Source organism: Uranotaenia lowii, chromosome 1 (assembly GCF_029784155.1).
Source record: "Uranotaenia lowii strain MFRU-FL chromosome 1, ASM2978415v1, whole genome shotgun sequence".
Classification (NCBI taxonomy): domain Eukaryota; kingdom Metazoa; phylum Arthropoda; class Insecta; order Diptera; family Culicidae; genus Uranotaenia; species Uranotaenia lowii.
In genome coordinates, this window is record NC_073691.1 from 154,583,079 (window position 1) to 154,602,099 (window position 19,021).

Below are 19,021 nucleotides of genomic sequence, written 5' to 3' on the forward strand. Positions count from 1 at the left end.
ACTTGGGAAGAACTCGAAGAAACTCATGAAGTTGTTCTTGGATCAGAGAACCGACATTTGTCAAATCTTAATTCCACTTGTATTCGAAGATCTACTGGTTATAAAGAAACTTTCACTCACTTAATCAATTTACTGACAGCAGTATGCACTATATTCCACACTATCAGTAGGGGAGAATGAGGATACTTTATCCTCAGAAGAACGGGGGTACTTGATTCCTTCGCTATATATCTCGAAACAGGATTGTCTTAACAAATATCAAATGTACTAGAAAAATGTGCCAAAGAGAAATTGACAACAAGGCTGTTATCTCAACAACTTTTAAAAATTTAATTTTTCGAGCTGTTGAATTTGGTTTGAAAAATTTAAAAAAATGTGATTTGAAGACATTTTAATATGTTTCTTAGATGAAAAAATTACAATAAAAATATTTGTTTCAATATGTCAATCGTTAGGGTATAGTATGAACTTCATAGTGCCATACTTTCAAAACAATAGTAAACTCTCAAGTTTCTAAGAAGAAGTTTTCCAGAATGTATGTTATGGTTAAAATTGTTCCCTAGAGTCCTGAATGATATATTTTTTCTTCTGAATGAATCGTGATCATTGGTTTTCATGAAATTACTAATATCTGTCCAATAACTTATGTTTATCCAGTAATTATCTGACTGATGACTCTAGAGTAGTAGACAAACTTATAGAATACACTTTGTCTGATACTTGCAAACTGTGAAATGAGAACTTATACGGCAAAAATAGTCAACGTACCTTTATCCTTTATCCTTTATCCTTTATCTTCGGATTTTACTAGATTTTTGTCTAGGCTCAGAACACCCTGAATTAAGGATCAAGTCTCTTCTAGTAAAGGATCAAGTCTCCTGTAACTTAAAAAAATATCACAATTTTTCAGTCTCACGAAAATGCTTTTAGTTTATTTACGAGTTCATGTATCCTTCTAACTTCTGGAGCATAAATGTATTTGCACACGCTGTCAGTAAATGCTGAAGACGGCGAGTTTCTATTTTTTTTTTTTTTTTTTCAAAACAATTAAACCAGAGATAATGAGAGAATCGTGAAAATTACCTTCAAGGATACAACGGAGATCTTGCTATATAAGCAACCTTTGGGGCTCGCTCCGCTCATTTGAATCGTGCCTTTGATCATGTCAAAAGTTTTGCTATTCAAGGAGCACAATAATGATAAACGTAACGATTATGTTGATGAATAGAACATATGACCGTTAAAAAGTTTTAGAAATGCCGGAAATGCAAGGAAACATGTGTTCAATTTTTCAAAACTTGTTCGAAATTCAGAAAGAGCATCATAAGCTTGATGTAAAACAGTTGATAACAACATCTTAACGGAATTTCCTATGATAAGATATTGAAAACACTGAACATTGTCCAAAACGATTTTCGTTTCACGGGGTAATGATTTTTTAAAACAGCTGAAATAACATTTTCATGGTTTGAAAACTGATCTGAAACATCTTATAACTATTGATTGGATGTCAAACTACCACTTTTGGAACTTTTTGTGTTCATTCATTCCCCATAGTAGCGCGTACGGCCTTTGTTCGGAATTACCCCTTGTTTATAATAACCCCACTTTGCCCTACTCTTTTGGACACTCAAAATAAAACAAATGAGTAAATAAGGGATGTGATTTTTAACCTAACAAGAAAAAAGCTTTTTCATGTAATTTAATCGTTTTTTTTTAAGCTTTTATTACAATACATCAATCAGGTAACAGAAACGATAACAAAGCTCCCATTATCAGTATACCGGAGAACATGTAAAATGTAGCGGCGCAGTTCTCCTCCATTACAAATCCCACTATACTGCTGAAAGTGAAACTGCTCAACCGAGCCATCATCAGACTTAGCGAAACGGCCATCGCCCGAACCTGGGTAGGGAAGATTGCTACCGAACTCATGTTTATCAGAACCATGCAGTATCCAGCCAAGATCACCTCGCAGCAAAACAGGAAGATGATAAGATATCGGTTCGTTGTGAAGAGAAGGAGGGTTCCACTGATGGCAGCTAACAGGAAGTTTACTTTACTCAACATCTTTTGGCTGAACTTTCCCAACAGAAATGAGAGCAACAGAATACTGCAAGTTCCGAAAATTCCCATGATCACTAGGTAGATAAAGGTGCTTTGGTGAATGATCGACGAACAAATTTCGACAGAGCTACTGTTAGACAATTGTTTTTTCGCTAAAGCATTTTCCACGGCACCACACACAGAAAGTTCTGTTTCAGCGCTCGTAAGCTGGTTCATAAGCTCCGGATACCAGAGCCCAAGTCCACCGTATCTGTAATTTGAAAACAAAATGTTGATTGATCACTAAGTTGGCAATGAATATGATTGGCTTACGCAGCAAATGCACTGATCTGTTGGAGACAGACGACTAAGAAGTAAAGTAACATGGGCCACTTGAGTAAAGGTACGGTTTGAGACCACAGTGAAGCAAATATTCCTTTTTTCTGCATGGTTTCGGATGTTTCTGGTTCTAGTTTTCGCACTGGGAAACCTGTCTCTGTACCTTTGTTCTTACGATAGCAATGTTTCAGAACAGTAAGGGCTTGATCAGGCTGACCGGCAGAGTAGTAAAATTTAGGACTCTCAGGAAGCCAACTGAAGGCAATTGCCGACAGAAAGACGGGCAAATTGTACACCAGGAACAAAACTCGCCATGGTTTGAATAAGTATCCTGAAGCGATATCCCAACTCCAATCGAAGGATAATACTAACCAACCGAACACTGAAACGATTTGGTCTCAAATGAGGGAAAACGGTTTGATAATCTACAATTTATGGATACTCACATGCAATGTACACCAACGCAATCATCGCCCAAATGGACCCAAACGAAATCATTTGGGATCGCTTTGCTGGTGCACAAAATTCTCCAAGGTACGCAAATACGGTGGCCGATGGTGCAGAAATACTGGTGGATAGAAACTGCTATAAAGTATATTTATTATTTACAACTACATATTTGAAGTCTGCTCACCAGATACCAGCTATTAACCGTAACACAAGTAGCATAGTTGTGCTACTAGCAAAACAAGATACCACCGCACAACAACTCGTAGCATACAACGAATACATCATAATCTTTCTCCGTCCCATGATGTCGGATAAATACCCACAGAAGTAGGAAACTACCACGATACCAAGGAAGGTGGCACCCTGCACAAGTCCTTGATCGCCACTATCCAGCTTCAGATCGCACCTGGCTGCCGGTAGAATTATGCTCACCCCCATGGTTTCGCATACGGTACCCATCATTATAGCGCTACACACAACTAGCACTTCAAATTGAGCCCTACCAAACCCGACGAGATCCAAGGCATCGTCAAATCGTACAGCTGCATCCGATTGCTTTCTCTGTAATCCTTTAGGTCCTTCGATTTCCAACGGAATATCTACTCCAGCAGTCATCTTGACACTTCATTCCGACTCAACTCATAACGATAAAATACGGCTGAGCTGAATTCGAGGTTTGTCAAGCTCTCACAAAATAACACCGCCATCCAGAGTGCAATATTATTGTTTATGGTACTAAAAGTTTATTACCTGCTTTTACCTCATGACTTTAGAACCGTGCAAGAAATCTTCTTATCAGCAGCTCGACGAAACCGGACAACATCTTTCATACTGCTCCATACAGAAAGCAGGGGATGATTTCAACTATCTTATTTGGTTATCAAAACACGTGTTGTTCTAATTTCAAAGATCATTTTGGATTTAATAGAGATCATAAAACTATGAGTTAAAAAGGCATAATAAGGCCAAAATGGACACCTTAAGAAAGGCTCTATAAAAACTTAAGAGCTCGAATACGTGAATTTCGACGTATTGAGACACTTAAGAGGTACATTTTTGGAAATTTAGTTTTAGTTTTTGAAATGCATTTTTTTCAGTGTAGGATTTAAAAAAATCTATTTCTTTTTCTTAAAACTCAATCACTTTCCAAAACCGGTTTTTTTTTTTTTTTTTTTTTTTTTTTTTTTTTTTTTTTTTTTTTTTTTTTTTTTTTGTTTCAATGGTGTTGAAGAATATTGAAGTATGGATATTTCGATCTTTTCGGGCTTGGCAATTGTGGACTTCAAGAGACGGACAGATCCAAGGTCTCCGACATGGATGTGAACTCGTGGTTTTGCATTGAAATGGAATCTGTATTACTTGATTCTCTGCTAAGCAGATCTGAACTTTACAGTCATATCAAAAGCTAAGTATTATTATTTCATTATTTGTTTTAACTTCCATCAAAATCATTCATTAGCTGTTTTTTATTTAAATTATAATGTTTTTTCTTGGGCGTCATTATTTTTTCCATCGTAAACAGACATATTTTTTTATGAACACTTTTTAAATAATTTTGAATATATTTTATTGCAGAACTCAAAACAGGAAATTTAGCAAGTTTTTAATTTTAGCTATGTGTATCATTTGATCAAAATGTTTTATCTGAATCAACTGAAGAGACATCAAATGAAATAAGAAGCGGAAGAATTACAAAAACTATGGCAGCAATTGGGAAGACCTAACCATTTTTAAACATAATATTTATTTGTTCAATAATCACAAAATATTCTAAAAGTTATAAATTTCATACAAGAATTAATTTGAATTTTTTCTTTTATAGTTTTTGACTTCTTTTTTTATCTAAGATGTTATTTGCCTTTTTATCTTGAATAATTTACTGTGGATACTTCAAAATGTATTAAAGTTGAGAATTTAAAAAGTTCATTGGGTCGATTTCAACTAAATACTAATGTCTTTACTGAACTGGCCCAAAAATGCTTTTTGGGCAACAAACATCATTTTCATATTTTGATTTCAATAGCAAACAACATAATGACATATGATATTATTTTATAATCTTTTGGTATTATTTTGTGTCAGCTATTCAAAGTGTAGGAATAAAATATAGTCGTTATAAAGTTATCGATTTTAAGCCGTACGCCGTTAATGCAAATATGCTTCACACGTATTTTTTACATAAAATCTTTTAGATTTATCATCCAGTTATGAGATCCGTCAAGTTTTAATTTTATTTCTTGTACAATTTCAGACTTGAATAGAATTAAATCGAAAAATTTATAAAACCGTACTATACTATACGAATACAAAAAAAATTTAAAATCATTATAAGTATTCGTTAAAAACATGATAATTTTCAAAAACCAAGGCACGACTGAACTTCGTAAAAAACATACCTTAAAAATTCGTGTGTCGCTTACTAAAAGGAAGATTATGTCGATATTATTCCCGAAATGGCGCATTTTAGTTGCGCCATTTTCGAAAATCGATTCTGATCTATCATATTTTGAGGTTAGGCTGAGGCCTTCAAACCTGTAAAATTCACAATGTATCATAATTGAAAGAAATCATTTGAAAATTCTGACAAGCTTACTCTCTCATCATTATTATTCAATAAAGATGTTTTTATGATTGTTCAGAAGTTTGATTAGGAAACCTAGAAGTTCAGAAGCTCAAAAGTTTATGTTTAAAGTGGTCAATCGTTTACCAAGTAGCTTACAAATATCATCCGAAGAAAAACATTAAATTAAATAATTTTTATTTTTATTTTATCTACACTGTTTTTATAGTGAGATTGTTACGCTAGTGGGCCGATACATGTTATTCACAAAAAGTTTCATGATTTTTCCGTTAACTGATGTACATTTCTCTTGATTTTTTGTTTTGTTGTGTAGAGTTAAAGAACATTTTGTTAGGAACAATGAAAGCACCGGAAAATAGGTTTTCTAAGATCTATACACTTGTCAAAGGTGTCTCCTGATCATATCCCTTTTCCCACATCCCTACAAAAATTGTTTTGCTAGGATGCAGAGGTGACCTCGGTCCTAAAGCATAATTTTACATTCTATCATCCCTTTCTCTTATTTTCCTCTCTATCTATTGACTACTAGGACGTGGCCGGCGCCGTTATTGATGTATAAAGAGAGAGCATCAGTTTTGTTCATTGAGAATGTGTTGTCAATCCCAGACACCATTCTTTTGACCTCTGGCAAAATTGATGGCCTCGGTCAATCACGGAGTAGCAACCATTGGCGATGTGGAATTCATTCTACTGAGCCACACCAGCGGTAATAGAATTCGAAATGCTTTAGTACTATTATGATGAAATGAACTATGGAAAGTAAGAACTTTATATCATTTTAAAAGTATAATTCCGAATTTTTAACGGCATTTCGGTTTCAATGACTTAAGGTGGATGTGAGTAGTCAATCAAGCTAAGCTAAGCTAAACTCAATCACTTTCCAAAACTCTCTCTTGAATCATATTTGTGAGGAAATGGTAAGTTTTTAGCTGAAAATGTTAATTATTTTTATTCCTGAAATGTTTGGCTCTTTTCAAATATTACAGGGTGACAAAAAAGTCCTGTCACACTTTTTTTGGGGTCGCCTGTAGCCTATAGAGTTGTTTTTGACATTTCTTACGCACACTTGCTGAGCGTGTACAGATGAGACGGTACAATTAACCTCCAAAACTCTCGGTACAAAAAACGGACAGCCGGTCGACAAACATGGTCGTTTTTGAGGTTGATTGTCCCAAAACTAAAAAGTGTTGGTGAAACAACCAGCATAATATCATCAACACTATCAGCGGCAAATAGGACTATACGTTGTATCTCTCTGGTGCCATCTATATGTCAAATGAAAGGGCTAACTTTGATGCCCACAGTGGCAGAGTTTCGTTTCTGTGCAGATTGTGTACATTAAGTTGTGAGTGGCAGAGTTGAGAGCAGCTGTTATCGCTGAATATGTGAGAGGGTACAATCCCGGACACATATTTAAACACTAAAACCGCTCGTAATCAACCGGAAATTCGTGTACCAGATCATAAATCGATCTGGACGAGCAAGGTCTGTGAGAACTTCAAGGTTGAAAAAGATTATACGAGACCGGACGTGCGCGCTACTTGCGACGACTTTCCGAGACGTTTGAAGCTGGTTCGATCAGAGAAAGGTGGTGTAATTCCGAGATATCGTCTGTGAAGTATCTTGATGAGTTACTGAATAATGCTATGAAAGTCAGATTCTGATTTTTTTCTTATTCTTTGAAATATTGAGATTTTTCTGTGTGACCGGACTTTTTTGTCACCCTGTAGTCTACACCCAAAATAATTTTCACTTAAAAAATAAGTGACATCTGTAGTAAATTCTCGCCATACGTAATTTCATTTGAATTTTAAGTGATGGGTCAAGTGAATTCACTTAAGTGACCGGTCAAGTGAATTACACTAGGACGTTCGAGTGAAATTTATCTGAGTTTCTAAGTATGTTTCTAGTTAATTATCTTTCGCGTTTTTAAATAAAAGAACATTTAACGAACAGCACTACGATTTCAAATACTTACATTACGCTTTCGCCATAAATTTATGGCGAAAGGAAAATTCCATCGTAATCCCAAGGCAGATCGGTAACTGCGGATAGTGCGACTTCTAAATCTTCCCTGCTGCAAACCAAAAAACCTGTCCCGTTCAACCAACAAGCTGAAACATGATAACACCTTTAAATAACTTTTTCTTACATCGCGTTTAACACAAACTACCGCCAAAATTGCCTATTAAAGAATTGGGAAAATCCAAATCCAGCATAAGCTTTAAACGCTGCTCTTTAGAATTTGCCATTTCGAACTCTGAAAATAAACACAATTACAACCTGACATTCACTTGAAATTCAAGTGATGGGGAAGTGAATATTTTTTCTCACTTCAAATTCAATTGACGACTGAAGTGAATGTGGATGAATTCACTTGAAATTTAAGTAACTGCCAAGTGAAATGTACATGTCGCACTTGAATGGAAGAAAATCACTGGATCCTTGTTTTTAAGTGAAAAATCATGTGTATTTTAAGAGTGAATTTGGGTTCAGTGTAGATAATTTTTCGAAAATCAGGACACCTCTGGCACCTTTGGTTCGGAGAGCAGCGTCTTTCCTCGTGGACGTTCCAATCCAAGAATAAACTGTGTTAGCTCCCAGATTTCTCCTCAACACACTCTTATGGGTTGACAATGTCACTCTTGATTTCAGTGCGATTTATCCCTCCCCGCAAAAAAATAGCACTTCTTTCCACTGGACAAGCCGACCTGAGGAGTGTTGCCATCCATGGTATTCGGGAAACTTAAGTCATGCGATTAATGGTTCAGGACTCTTTATCTCCAGTTAAAAATTTCTCAAGTGTTCAAAAGAAGGACACTGCGGTGTTCTTGTATGAATTTCATTTATTTTCGAACCATTGATTTTAAAACTATTTGCTACTTTGGCAACAAAAATGATAACAATACTCCTATTGCCAGAATACTGGAGAACATGTAAAAGGTAGCGGCGCAGTTCTCCTCCATTACAAATCCCACTATACTGCTGAAAGTGAAACTGCTCAACCGAGCCATCATCAGACTTAGCGAAACGGCCATCGCCCGAACCTGGGTAGGGAAGATCGCCACCGAGCACATGTTGATCAACACCATGCAATACCCGGCCAAAATTATTTCGCAACAAAACAAAGCAATGATCAGATACCGGTTCGATGTGAACTGCAGCAAGATTCCACTAATGGCAGCTAACAGAAAGTTTACTCTTCCCAACATCTTTGGATTAAACTTTCCCAGAAGAAGGGCTGACAACAGAGCACAGCAAGTCCCAAACAGACCCATGATCATCAAATATATGAAGGTGCTTTGGTGAATAACCGACGAGCAAACTTCAGTAGTGGTGCTGTTCATTAGGTTTTTCTTCGCGAAGGATTCCTCAACGGCGGCACAGACCGTGAGCTCGGTTTCTGCATTTGTTAGCTGATTCATAAGCTCCGGATACCACAGACCTAGTCCACCGTATCTAAAATGTTGAATGATAGATTTGAGAAAACGGCAGGCGTTCCAAATGGCTTCACTGACTTACGCTGCAAATGCACTAATCTGTTGAAGGCAGACCGCTGAAAAGTAGAGAACCATGGGCCACTTCAGCAACGGTACTGTTTGAGACCACAGTGAAGCAAATATTCCTTTTTTCTGCGCAGTCTGTATAGACTCTGGCTCCAGTTTTTCAACTAAGAAACCTATATCCGTGCCTTTGTTTCTTCTGTAACAATGCTTCAGAACAGCAAGGGCCTTACCAGTCTGACCAGCTGAATAATAGAACTTCGGACTCTCGGGTAGCCAACTGAGCGCAATTGCTGATAGAAGTCCTGGTAGGTTATATACCAAGAACAGAAGACGCCATGGCTTGAAGGAGTATTCTGTTGAGATTTCCCTAACCCAATTGTACGATAAAACCCACCAACCAAACACTGAAATAAAGAAACTTGATCATTTTGGGAACCTTCGATGGTACTATACTCACATGCAACGTAGACCATGGCAAGCATTCCCCAAACGGAACCGAATGAAATAATTTGTGAACGTTTAACTGGAGGGCAGAATTCCCCTAGATATGCAAATACGGTTGCCGAAGGCGCAGATATACTTTGGAAATAGAAACGTTAGAAACATGACACGGAAATCAATCAAACCTTCTAACCAGATACCAGCCAATAATCTCAACACGAGCAACAGAACCGTACTGTTCGCCACGCTAGATGCCAAAGCACAGACACTCGTGGCATACAGCGAGTACATCATAATCTTTCTCCGGCCTCTGGTGTCGGACAAGTAACCACAAACGTACGAAACCATCACGATGCCCAGGAAAGTGGCACCCTGCAACAATCCTTGGTCCGCGCTGCCCAATTTCAAATCACATTTGGCAGCCGGCAGTATTATGCTCATACCCATAGTTTCAGTCACAATGGTCATCATAATGGCACTGCACACTATCAAAATTTCAATCTGAGACCGACCGAATCCAACCCGATCCAGGGCATCGTCTAGCCGCACAGGCGGCGCTTCTTTTGCCATTTTTTGTTCCGTTGGCGATTCAGAGATGCTGAGCTTTGACGCTTTCGACGCATCTGCGTCGACCTACGTTTTGTGACTATCGCCGACTGCAACCCAGAATTGCAGATACGCATCTCTTATAAAGACAGAAATCTAGCCACGAGTTCGCAATTATCTGATCTTAACCCTCAACGAGCCACGGCAATTTTGCATGTGGTTGATATTTATCAGAGGTAGCGAAAAAATGTTGATAGACTATAAAGAGTCCTAGCATACCTTGATTATAATTTTCTATCTTCGAAAAAGTTTTTAAAACCATTTCTCCCGAAATCCATATTTAGGTGCCAACTTTTACGATTGTCAATATTTTTTTTCAGTAAGCTATTTTTGACATGCGTAAAGAATCGCCTCAGGCGGCATAGGGGTTGATGTCTAACATTGTGCAATACTTTCGGTATAACGGTCTGCAGAGCGTTTTCTTTTCCCATCAGGTCGAAAATCTCTTATCATCAGACGCCCAATTACCGCAATTTTTCGAGCGCCCGACTGCCTTTGAACAGGAGTTTAACGTATCTCAACGTAATAAATTTTGATTTTTTCTAACACATATCTACACTTCATCTAGGGTTGAATTCGTGCCGTTATAAGTATTGAGTTAACCAATTCTCTCACATACAGTGTTACTCCTAAATGAGTCTGAACTTCTATTCTGGAAATTGAACATAACAAACTCACACGCAAGGTTCTATTTTATGTGTCGAAAAAATACAGACGCATTGACTGATAAGGCTGTTGCAGTTTTACTTACCGAATGCTCCCATAGGTTGGGAAATGTAATCGCAGCCGTGTTAGCATTGCAAGACGCTTCAAACCGTTGAACATAAGTTTTATAGGTTGGTTTTCTATTTTTTTTCTATCCTACATAAATTTATATACACGCTCATATTTTTTCAACCATTAATGGTTTTTCTTGAACCATTTTTTGAGATTTTCAAAAGAACTGCGATAATTGTTGTTTTTTAACCGTGAAGTATGGTTCAATTTCAAGCATGACGGAAGTTCTGACAAAAAATTTCGAAAATGGTTAAATTTCAACCGTAAAATCAATGAAAAAACAGTAGCCATCTTTGGACGCGCGTTTAACTTGTTTATTTTTTTCCGCTGTGTGTCGAATCGACTGAATATTAGTACATTTTTCCATTCAAAGAGGACGAAACATCTTCCAATTTCCCGTTGTGCTGGACCACAGGCTGTTTCATAGGATCCGGATCAGGAGCTTATAGTAAAAGATTTGCAGGAGCAAACCACAGCTGTATAAACGTTAGCTGTTCGGGAAGTGAATTCCAATAGTGAAGGTTGCCGAAACACCGGGACGAGATACGGAATCGGACACTAACAATTTCCTGTTTTCCTTTTTATTGCAGTAATGAGAAGAGGAGCACTTCCACTTGCCCAGCGAATCTGTCAGATTCTTAAAGCTGCAAGTAGAAACAAAACACTACGGGCTACAGGATCGGGTGCTGCGCGCTCATTGGGAATGAAACACCAGCGCTTAATCCGGAAATGGTGTTCGAAGAGGTTAACAAACGAAATCAAAGCGCAACAATTCCTCTCAGTTGGTGAAAATAGTTTGAGTATCTTTATTGCCAACATCCAACAGTGGAAATGCCGGTTAGGTTAAGAACAATTTTTTTCTTGTATATTTGGATGTTCATATATTCGTAATATATTGTGAAATAAAAGCTTTTTAGAACAACCACGAAATGATTCTTGTCATTTTACATCTATAAAGTTCTTTTTCCGACGAATTTCTGCCAATTTTCACTTATTTCAAACATGTTTGAAAAATAACCATAATCCAAGTTCTCCTCGGAATCTCATTTAATGAGTTTTCACTGAAAACTCATAAAACGACTTAACCCACAAAACTGCCATTATGGTTATTTTTCAAGCATTTATGGTTCAATATGGCCGAGCGTGTATGTCTTTAAAGGGTGTACACGATGAAATTGCCACACTATGAAATTGCTCTAGCTTTTTAACTGATGGGTAGAATTTAATGAAAATTTAGGTGGATTTAGTTCATAGGGCATTGTTTACATCCTGCAAGTTTTAAAGTCCTGTGATCAAAACTCGCGGAAATTGAGTCGAAAGAACAGCTCTTGCGTGATAAAATCTTGCGCATTCATCACGAGAACAATTTAAGGATCTCTCGCATCGTTCCATCGCTAAAACGTTGGGAATCGCGAATTCCACGGTGTCGCGAGTGATTTAGCGGTTCGAGGAACGATTAATCACCCAGATCGGAAGCCCAGAAGTGAAGAAAAAAGTATTCCGTGCAACACCAAAAATCACAACCGCGTAGTTGGAGCCTTCAACCGAAACCCAAACGCCTCTGTTTGGGATGTGGCTAAGAAGCTGCACCTAAGTCGAAGTTTTGTCCAGAAGGCCAAGAATAAGGCTGACTTCAAACAGATCCCCGGCAATCTGTTTTTTTTTCTGCGTTCCGGAGCATGTCCGCACTCAGAAGATGTTCAAATTTACGAATAAATTTCTGGTTTGGCAAGCCATCTGCATGTGCGGGAAGAGGAGTGCACCTTTCGTGATCCAGGACACGATGAACGAACAGGTGTACATGAAAGACTGATTCCAGAAGCGGCTGCTTCTTCTCCTGAAGACCCCCAACGTCCCAACAATCTTCTGGCCGGATTTGACCTCATGCCACTACTCCAAGGACGTGCTGAAGTGGTATGCGGACAATAAGGTCAATTTCGTCAATTTACCCATCGAGAAGTAGACAAGTTGAATTCACAAGTTGATTCACAGGTTGTGCATAATTAGGGTTACCATACGTACTCTTTTAAGAGTACATGTACTCTTTTTCGATCGAGCAATGAGCGTACTATTCTTTTTGTGAAATCTTGCCGAATGTACTCTTTTTTTCGCTCACAGACATTTTATCAGAGAAACGAACTTATTTCTTCCAGTTCTAAGTTTGTGCATTACATGTACAAGAAGTCCGATAGAAATGCAACACTTGCACGGTACTTCAGGTTTCCCTAATTTGTTTAGTTTTCCAAGAAAACATCACAAATCGATTAAAATCTAAAATTTTCGTTTAAAACAAGTTTGCTATTTCATCAGCAGTACGTTTCTATAAGTAAAACACAACAACTTCGCCAGTTTTAAACCCGCTTTTAAGAAAGCTTCTCCCAGGCGTCGAAATAAACTGTGCAGGCATGAGCACCTTTGAATATGCAATTGACGCCCAAACAGTTGGCAAAGAGCACAACAGCAATTTGAACTCCTGTTGAAATGCAACATTTTCTCATGTTTGCGATGTTCTGATCTCTAGCTCTTCGAAAAATCCAACCACCCTTTGACTTTTCACTAAAAATCTGCAAGAAAATGTAAACATTTAAAAAAAAATTAATATTGCAAGGTAATTTACATAACTAACAACTAATTGTCACTAATTGAATGGCCTTAAATTCCCTGTTTTTTCCCGTTTCTCCTAAACATTTTGTAATATTATTGTGTTCTAAGCGAGAGTAAGCAATAAAAGTAAGCTTCTTTTATCATTAAAAGTTGAACATCCTACCATCCTATTAGATATTTAATTTGAAAAATAAGATTCAAAGGACTCAGTTCGGTCTGACTAAACAAAATTTTATTCAGTTGCTGCAGATTGCAGAATCCGCCACATAATGTTTTAAGCCACGGGAGCGTCATTCATCATTAAATTTATTAGATTTAAGTTCTTAACGCGTTGAAGAACAGTCTCGAATCGAAAAACTAACGAACTGAAGATTATTCCGCATAAAGAGATTTTTTCTTGATCAAAACCATAGTACTTTGAAATATACAAGGTAGGCTATTTCGCCCTCTTCAACTGTGTTTGTGAAAGGCTCCAAAAAATAGTTATGAGAATTGTTAGCAAATGTATGGAATTCAACTAAAAATCTTATTTTTTAAAGAATTGGTAAGCAATAAAATTTTAAAAAAAATTTGAGCTTATGCTTTTTAATACCATCAACAATGTTTGGCTCTTTGAGTTATTAAAAAGTTTTATTGGGGGGATTTTTGGCGCCTTGAAAGCAAAAATTTTGTTGATTTTTGTAATTTGATAGTCAGTTCTTGTGAAAATTTTCAAAGTAATCTCACAAATCGACTAATAGTCATTAAAATATTATGTACACTTCTTATTTCATGAAATCTTTGCCAAGAATGCAGGAGTTTTTTTCGCTTATTTTATCATACATTCGGGGACGACGACGAATTTCTCTTTTTAATGTTCACAATTTATGTACAATACTAGGAAATTCAATGCAAACTTACCGTTTCATATGACCTTTGAAAATCAATCTTTGATTTCAAGCACTTTTCAGAAGAAACAAATGGCTAATAAAGACAAAATCAACGATTTTGATTTCTATTCCATAGAAAACTAGTAATATTTCATAACTATTTTTGTTTGTAGTAGGAATGCCGTGTACATACACGGAGCTGCCAAATGAGGTTAAGCGCAATGGCCTACCTGTTATATTTCAAAGTACTATGGATCAAAACGTGCTATTTGTATTGCCCTTCAAGTTGGCTCTCCGTTTACTTTGGCGCAACGCATTTTTGCCATTTTCCACTGCCTGCTACATTGATTTTTTCAATAAAATCTATACAAATTGTTTTTGTTTTAATTTTTATTGGGTAGGGGTAGTTCACCTGTTTTGCATCCGTTGCAATAGATAACACTTTTTTTCAGTTCAGTTCGGTCTGGCTGAATCCCGACCATATATGACGTTCACGAATTGAAAGTAATTTTTAATCGTTAAATCTTAACACACAAAAATCCGAGCTCGTCTTTAGAATGGGTTTTTATGCAAAAGTGTAACTGAACAATTTCAGAATTTGAAACCAACCATCCTAACTTCAAATTCATTCATCGAATACTAGTTTTACACATCAACAAGTTGGCATCCATGTGACAGATGCTTACTACTCCAATAATCAATAGAATATGCAAAAAAAATCTGAAACCTAATCGTTTGATTATTAAAAAAAAAGTTTATTTCATTGCAAATTTTATGCTGATGTGAAATATTCTTCAAGAAACCAATTCCAGCCTCAATTTAATTTTGTGTATCCTGTTCTTGTAATGTTTAACTTCACTCTCAAAATGGTTTCGATAAATTCAAGAAGGCCACACATTTAACATTTTTCCATGTGCAAAAAAAATTAAAGCTCACTTTCATCAATTTGGGTGCCCTGAATCCAAATATGCGAATCTTCCAGCTTTCGTTTTTTAAATAATTTTTGAAAATGAGTAAAAATCATTTAAGGAACTTTTTCAATTTTTGACATAAACATTACACAAAAATTTATATTAAAAGTTTAAAATCAATTAATAACTTTCTCCAAGACTAAGTAATTTTAACTTTTGCGACTTCGGTTTAGAGAAGTTGCAGACTTTAACAAAGGTGTAAATGAGACAAAACCTTTTCTTTAACTTTTTTCATTGATATCAGAAATATTTGTAACAATATCATTTCAAATATTTAAAAACTATATAATTTAACTACAATATAGATTATTCATCATCATCAAAGTATTATTCATCAATAAAAAACAAAACATATATCAGTTTTTTTTCTCAGTTATCAATGATTGATTTCACTAAACACTGATTCATTTTTAAAATTGTTAACTCTATATCAACAAAACAAGAAGTGATTAAAAAAATTTGACAAAAGGTTCGAATTCAGGACACAAAAAACTACCATATCCATCATTAAAACGTATGCTGTTCCTTTGATTATTTAAATTCCATAAATAAATTTTGAACATCGTTACACGTGTTAATTGAAAATAATTGTTCTAATATATGTTTTATTTTCACATTTTCTTTTTATTTTCAAATAAAATTATTATTATATATTAATAAATTTTATTGTAGAATATTAAATGTTTTTGAAAAATTATCAATAAATTTGTCGTTGTTTTTCATTTCTCAAGTTTTGTGTTTTGAAACATAATCTTCTCGAAAGTCAAAAAAAATCTAAATTTTCAGTAAAAAATGGAGAAAAAAGTCTGAATTTTTCAGGAAATACTAAAGTGTATTGATTGAATAAATAAAGGCGAAATACAGGTTCTGAAAATGCCAGCGAACGGAATCATGGCTGTCCTGCGGTTTATATGAAAAACACCATTTAAATATCATTTAAACCGAAGATTATCATTAGTTAACTGAGTAAACTATTTTATTTAAAAAACATTACAAATTTGTTCGATATCCCGAACATTCAACTATAAATTCAATTATAATTTAGATATTATCTGAAAATCAGGACAATTCAATAAATTTCTAAGACTATTTTTTAAAAATCAGGACAATGCTCATTTCTTGTCGAGAAATGATCCAATGCATTACATTTAATGACCGCGCCTTGTACCCTTCTTAGATCCCTGAATGTCAACCTCAGAAAGAGCACATTTGAAGATTCTTTTTTCTTCCTTTCGTCGAACAATCTGTCACTTTGTAAATAAAAAACACTTTTTTGAAAGCACATAACTATGTTTTTACTCGTTGCGTTTTCCAAAGCGAGTGAACGTTTGTTTCTTTCTTTCTCTTTCTCTTCCTTTTTTCTTTCTCTCTCTCTCTTCTTCGGCTCTCCTGTAGGTTGGCACGCAGTCAGCTGCCCCCAAATCCGGGCCTAGACAAAGTGATTGGCTATTTCATCCTCGAAGCTATCGATAGGGCCCACTCGACCGACTCGCGACCCAGGTGAGGGTTATCGGTGTGTGTACTTTTTGTGTGTGTGATATATCCCCTGGTAACCCTGGGCCCGGTTAAAATAAACACTAATAATAAGTAATCAAAATTTGTTAGAAGTAAGCGACACAAAACTGCCCCTCTCCACTTTTCGCTACAGCAAATTTGGAAAAAATAACCTCATGGAAACAACGGATAATTATGTAAATAAATAAATAATAAACTCTCTCAAAATCAGTCAAAATTTTCAATATCCTCAATTTATTGTTTGTTTTAAAACAACACTAGTCAAAATACAAATATCTCGAAAACACGTGAATGTTTTTTAAAGATGTATGTATGTATGTATGTATGTATGTATGTATGGTTCCCCCATCGGTAGCAATGTCCTGCCTATGGCTGTGTGGCTTGACCTTCGAATTTCTTCTAGGGCTTCCACGGTCCGATGGTTCGTCGAAGGAAGGCATCCAACCCCTCAGAAACCTACAATGGCCGGCTACCCGTGCCGCTTGTAAAAATTTCTTCAGATCATCCCCAGATGCATTCCTTCTAAAAATATACAATGGTTATAAAATATCTGCAGGAAAGGAAAATTACTTAAAATATTTATTGAATATACAGTTTATTAAGATAAACAATTTTCGTTAATAAATAAAAGGATACGGACCTGAAATAAAAGTAGTTATTATGCCTGTTTATATAAATGTGTATAAAGTTGTATATTCATCTATGAAATGGTGCCAAATACTATACAATAACAAAACATTGAACAATTTACGAATGTTCAACATTGTTTATCCATCTATTGCTAAGATGAAAAAATAAATTTTATTTTGACCAAATGGATCTCAAATCTGCTACAATCAAAGGGGTATAATAGTTAAATTTAAAATTCCAAAATAAATAATCGATTGTGATAATTGAAAATGTATGCTAGGGAATGAAACAGAATCCGTTATCTGTTGATGACTACATACTGAGATACTGCGACACACAATTTTGATTATTTAAAATTGTTACCTATTCCAAAAAAAAACATATGGGTACATAATGTATTCAAAATCAATAAAAAAAGAATTTAACAACCGACTTAGTGAAAAGGACGATCAAAATCCAAATATTAGAAAATAGAAATTTTATTCTCATAACCCACTTACAATCAAACGCAAACGGATCAGAAAAAAATCGAAGCAGGCCGCGGAAAACAAACGCTTCACCAAGTAACAAATTCATTCACGCCCACATGTTAAAACCTACGGAGCATCCTTTAAAAATCAATTCACTAACACTCCCAAACTAACCACACGAAATAAGGCGCCATATTGTCTGATTTAGGAAAGGATTAATAAATATGTACCTAAAACAAATTTCAAAATAATCATCTTAAAGTAATATTACGCTTTTGTGCGTAGGAAAATAGAAAAGAGAAATAAAGAGAGGCAATAACATGGAAGTTCCTCACCGGGTTTTTGGTTCCCGCAAACATCTTCCATCGATGCTTCTTGCTGACATGCTCGGACATGTTGGAGCGGGAAATCAGTTTTCACTTAATCACTTCACATTCTTCAATTTTAGGATCGATAAAGTTCACTCGATTTTAAAGACACGATTTACTGTTTACCGACGCGAAACCTTCCCATTTCTACCACGACGAAAACGAAAAAGCATCAGTAGGACGTGAATGTTTTTTTAAAGATGTATTCACAAAAAAAGTTCTAAGGATTAAAAGAAATTTGTCCATGGTAGTTTTATTACGATATTCTAATGTATGTGTGAGATATCGACCAAAGTATGTGGAAAAATTTCAAAAACCAAATTTATTCATTTTTTAGAAAAACCGACTTTAGAAAAAAGCAGTTTTTGGAAAATTGTTGTTATTTGTTCAAATTTACAAATTCTAACAAATGTTTTGATCTCAATCAATCACAAAAACCTTCATGCACTCAATAAACAATTTGGAAGAAATTTGCTAAATCGTTTAAGATTTCCAAAAAATATTTTTCAACTTTGATGAACCATAACTTTTATAGAACTCAAAATAACGACTTCAGACCTGTTGAGTTGTGTTAATCGAATTAAAATGTAATTATTTCATTGAATCAATTCATTGAATATTCTCATTTTAAAGAAGTCATTCATTAAAGGGTTAAATCAGCCATAAATATGGTTGTCTTTATTGTATAATTTTCACATTGTACTATTTTTTTTTCTTGTGTCGTGGATATGTATGGAAGTCGCAAGTCCCGAAAAGAAGATTTTTCAGAGAGTTCATTTACCCAACGAGGCCTGTCCAGTTAGAAAATGGTGTGAAGACCCTAGGGAAGTTTTGGCAAACTCATATCA

At 35.7% G+C, this 19,021-nt stretch overlaps 2 protein-coding genes and 1 long non-coding RNA gene across 5 annotated transcripts in view; 2 read left to right on the forward strand and 1 right to left on the reverse strand.

The window, feature by feature from the left end:
• Positions 1-19,021, forward strand: part of LOC129740600 (neuropeptide F-like) — an 81,105-nt gene that overhangs the window by 57,485 nt on the left and 4,599 nt on the right. For all 3 annotated transcript variants that reach the window (XM_055732307.1, XM_055732308.1, XM_055732306.1), the window contains exon 3: positions 16,586-16,690. In XM_055732307.1, the coding sequence (XP_055588282.1) occupies positions 16,586-16,690 (105 nt within the window). The remainder of the gene's footprint in view (positions 1-16,585; positions 16,691-19,021) is intronic.
• On the reverse strand, positions 6,440-10,209 carry LOC129740599 (synaptic vesicle glycoprotein 2B-like). Its single transcript, XM_055732305.1, has 4 exons — positions 9,557-10,209; positions 9,380-9,501; positions 8,939-9,326; positions 6,440-8,875 (listed from the first exon to the last, which is right to left on the reverse strand). Exons 1-4 carry the CDS (start codon positions 9,931-9,933, stop codon positions 8,296-8,298), a joined length of 1,467 nt encoding a protein of 488 aa, XP_055588280.1. The 5' UTR covers positions 9,934-10,209; the 3' UTR covers positions 6,440-8,295.
• Positions 10,950-11,676, forward strand: LOC129740601 (uncharacterized). The gene is made up of 2 exons (XR_008736300.1): positions 10,950-11,267; positions 11,337-11,676. It is a non-coding gene; the product is annotated as an uncharacterized LOC129740601 (long non-coding RNA).

Bases quoted from the DNA above. Each gene is read 5' to 3' on its own strand.
- LOC129740599 (XM_055732305.1), bottom strand. From the start codon at position 9,933: ATGGCAAAAGAAGCGCCGCCTGTGCGGCTAGACGATGCCCTGGATCGG. The intron at 9,502-9,556 runs GTTAGAAGGTTT...CTATTTCCAAAG, and splicing joins AGATTATTGGCTGGTATCTG to TATATCTGCGCCTTCGGCAA. The intron at 9,327-9,379 runs GTGAGTATAGTA...TCTTTATTTCAG, and splicing joins TGCCATGGTCTACGTTGCAT to TGTTTGGTTGGTGGGTTTTA.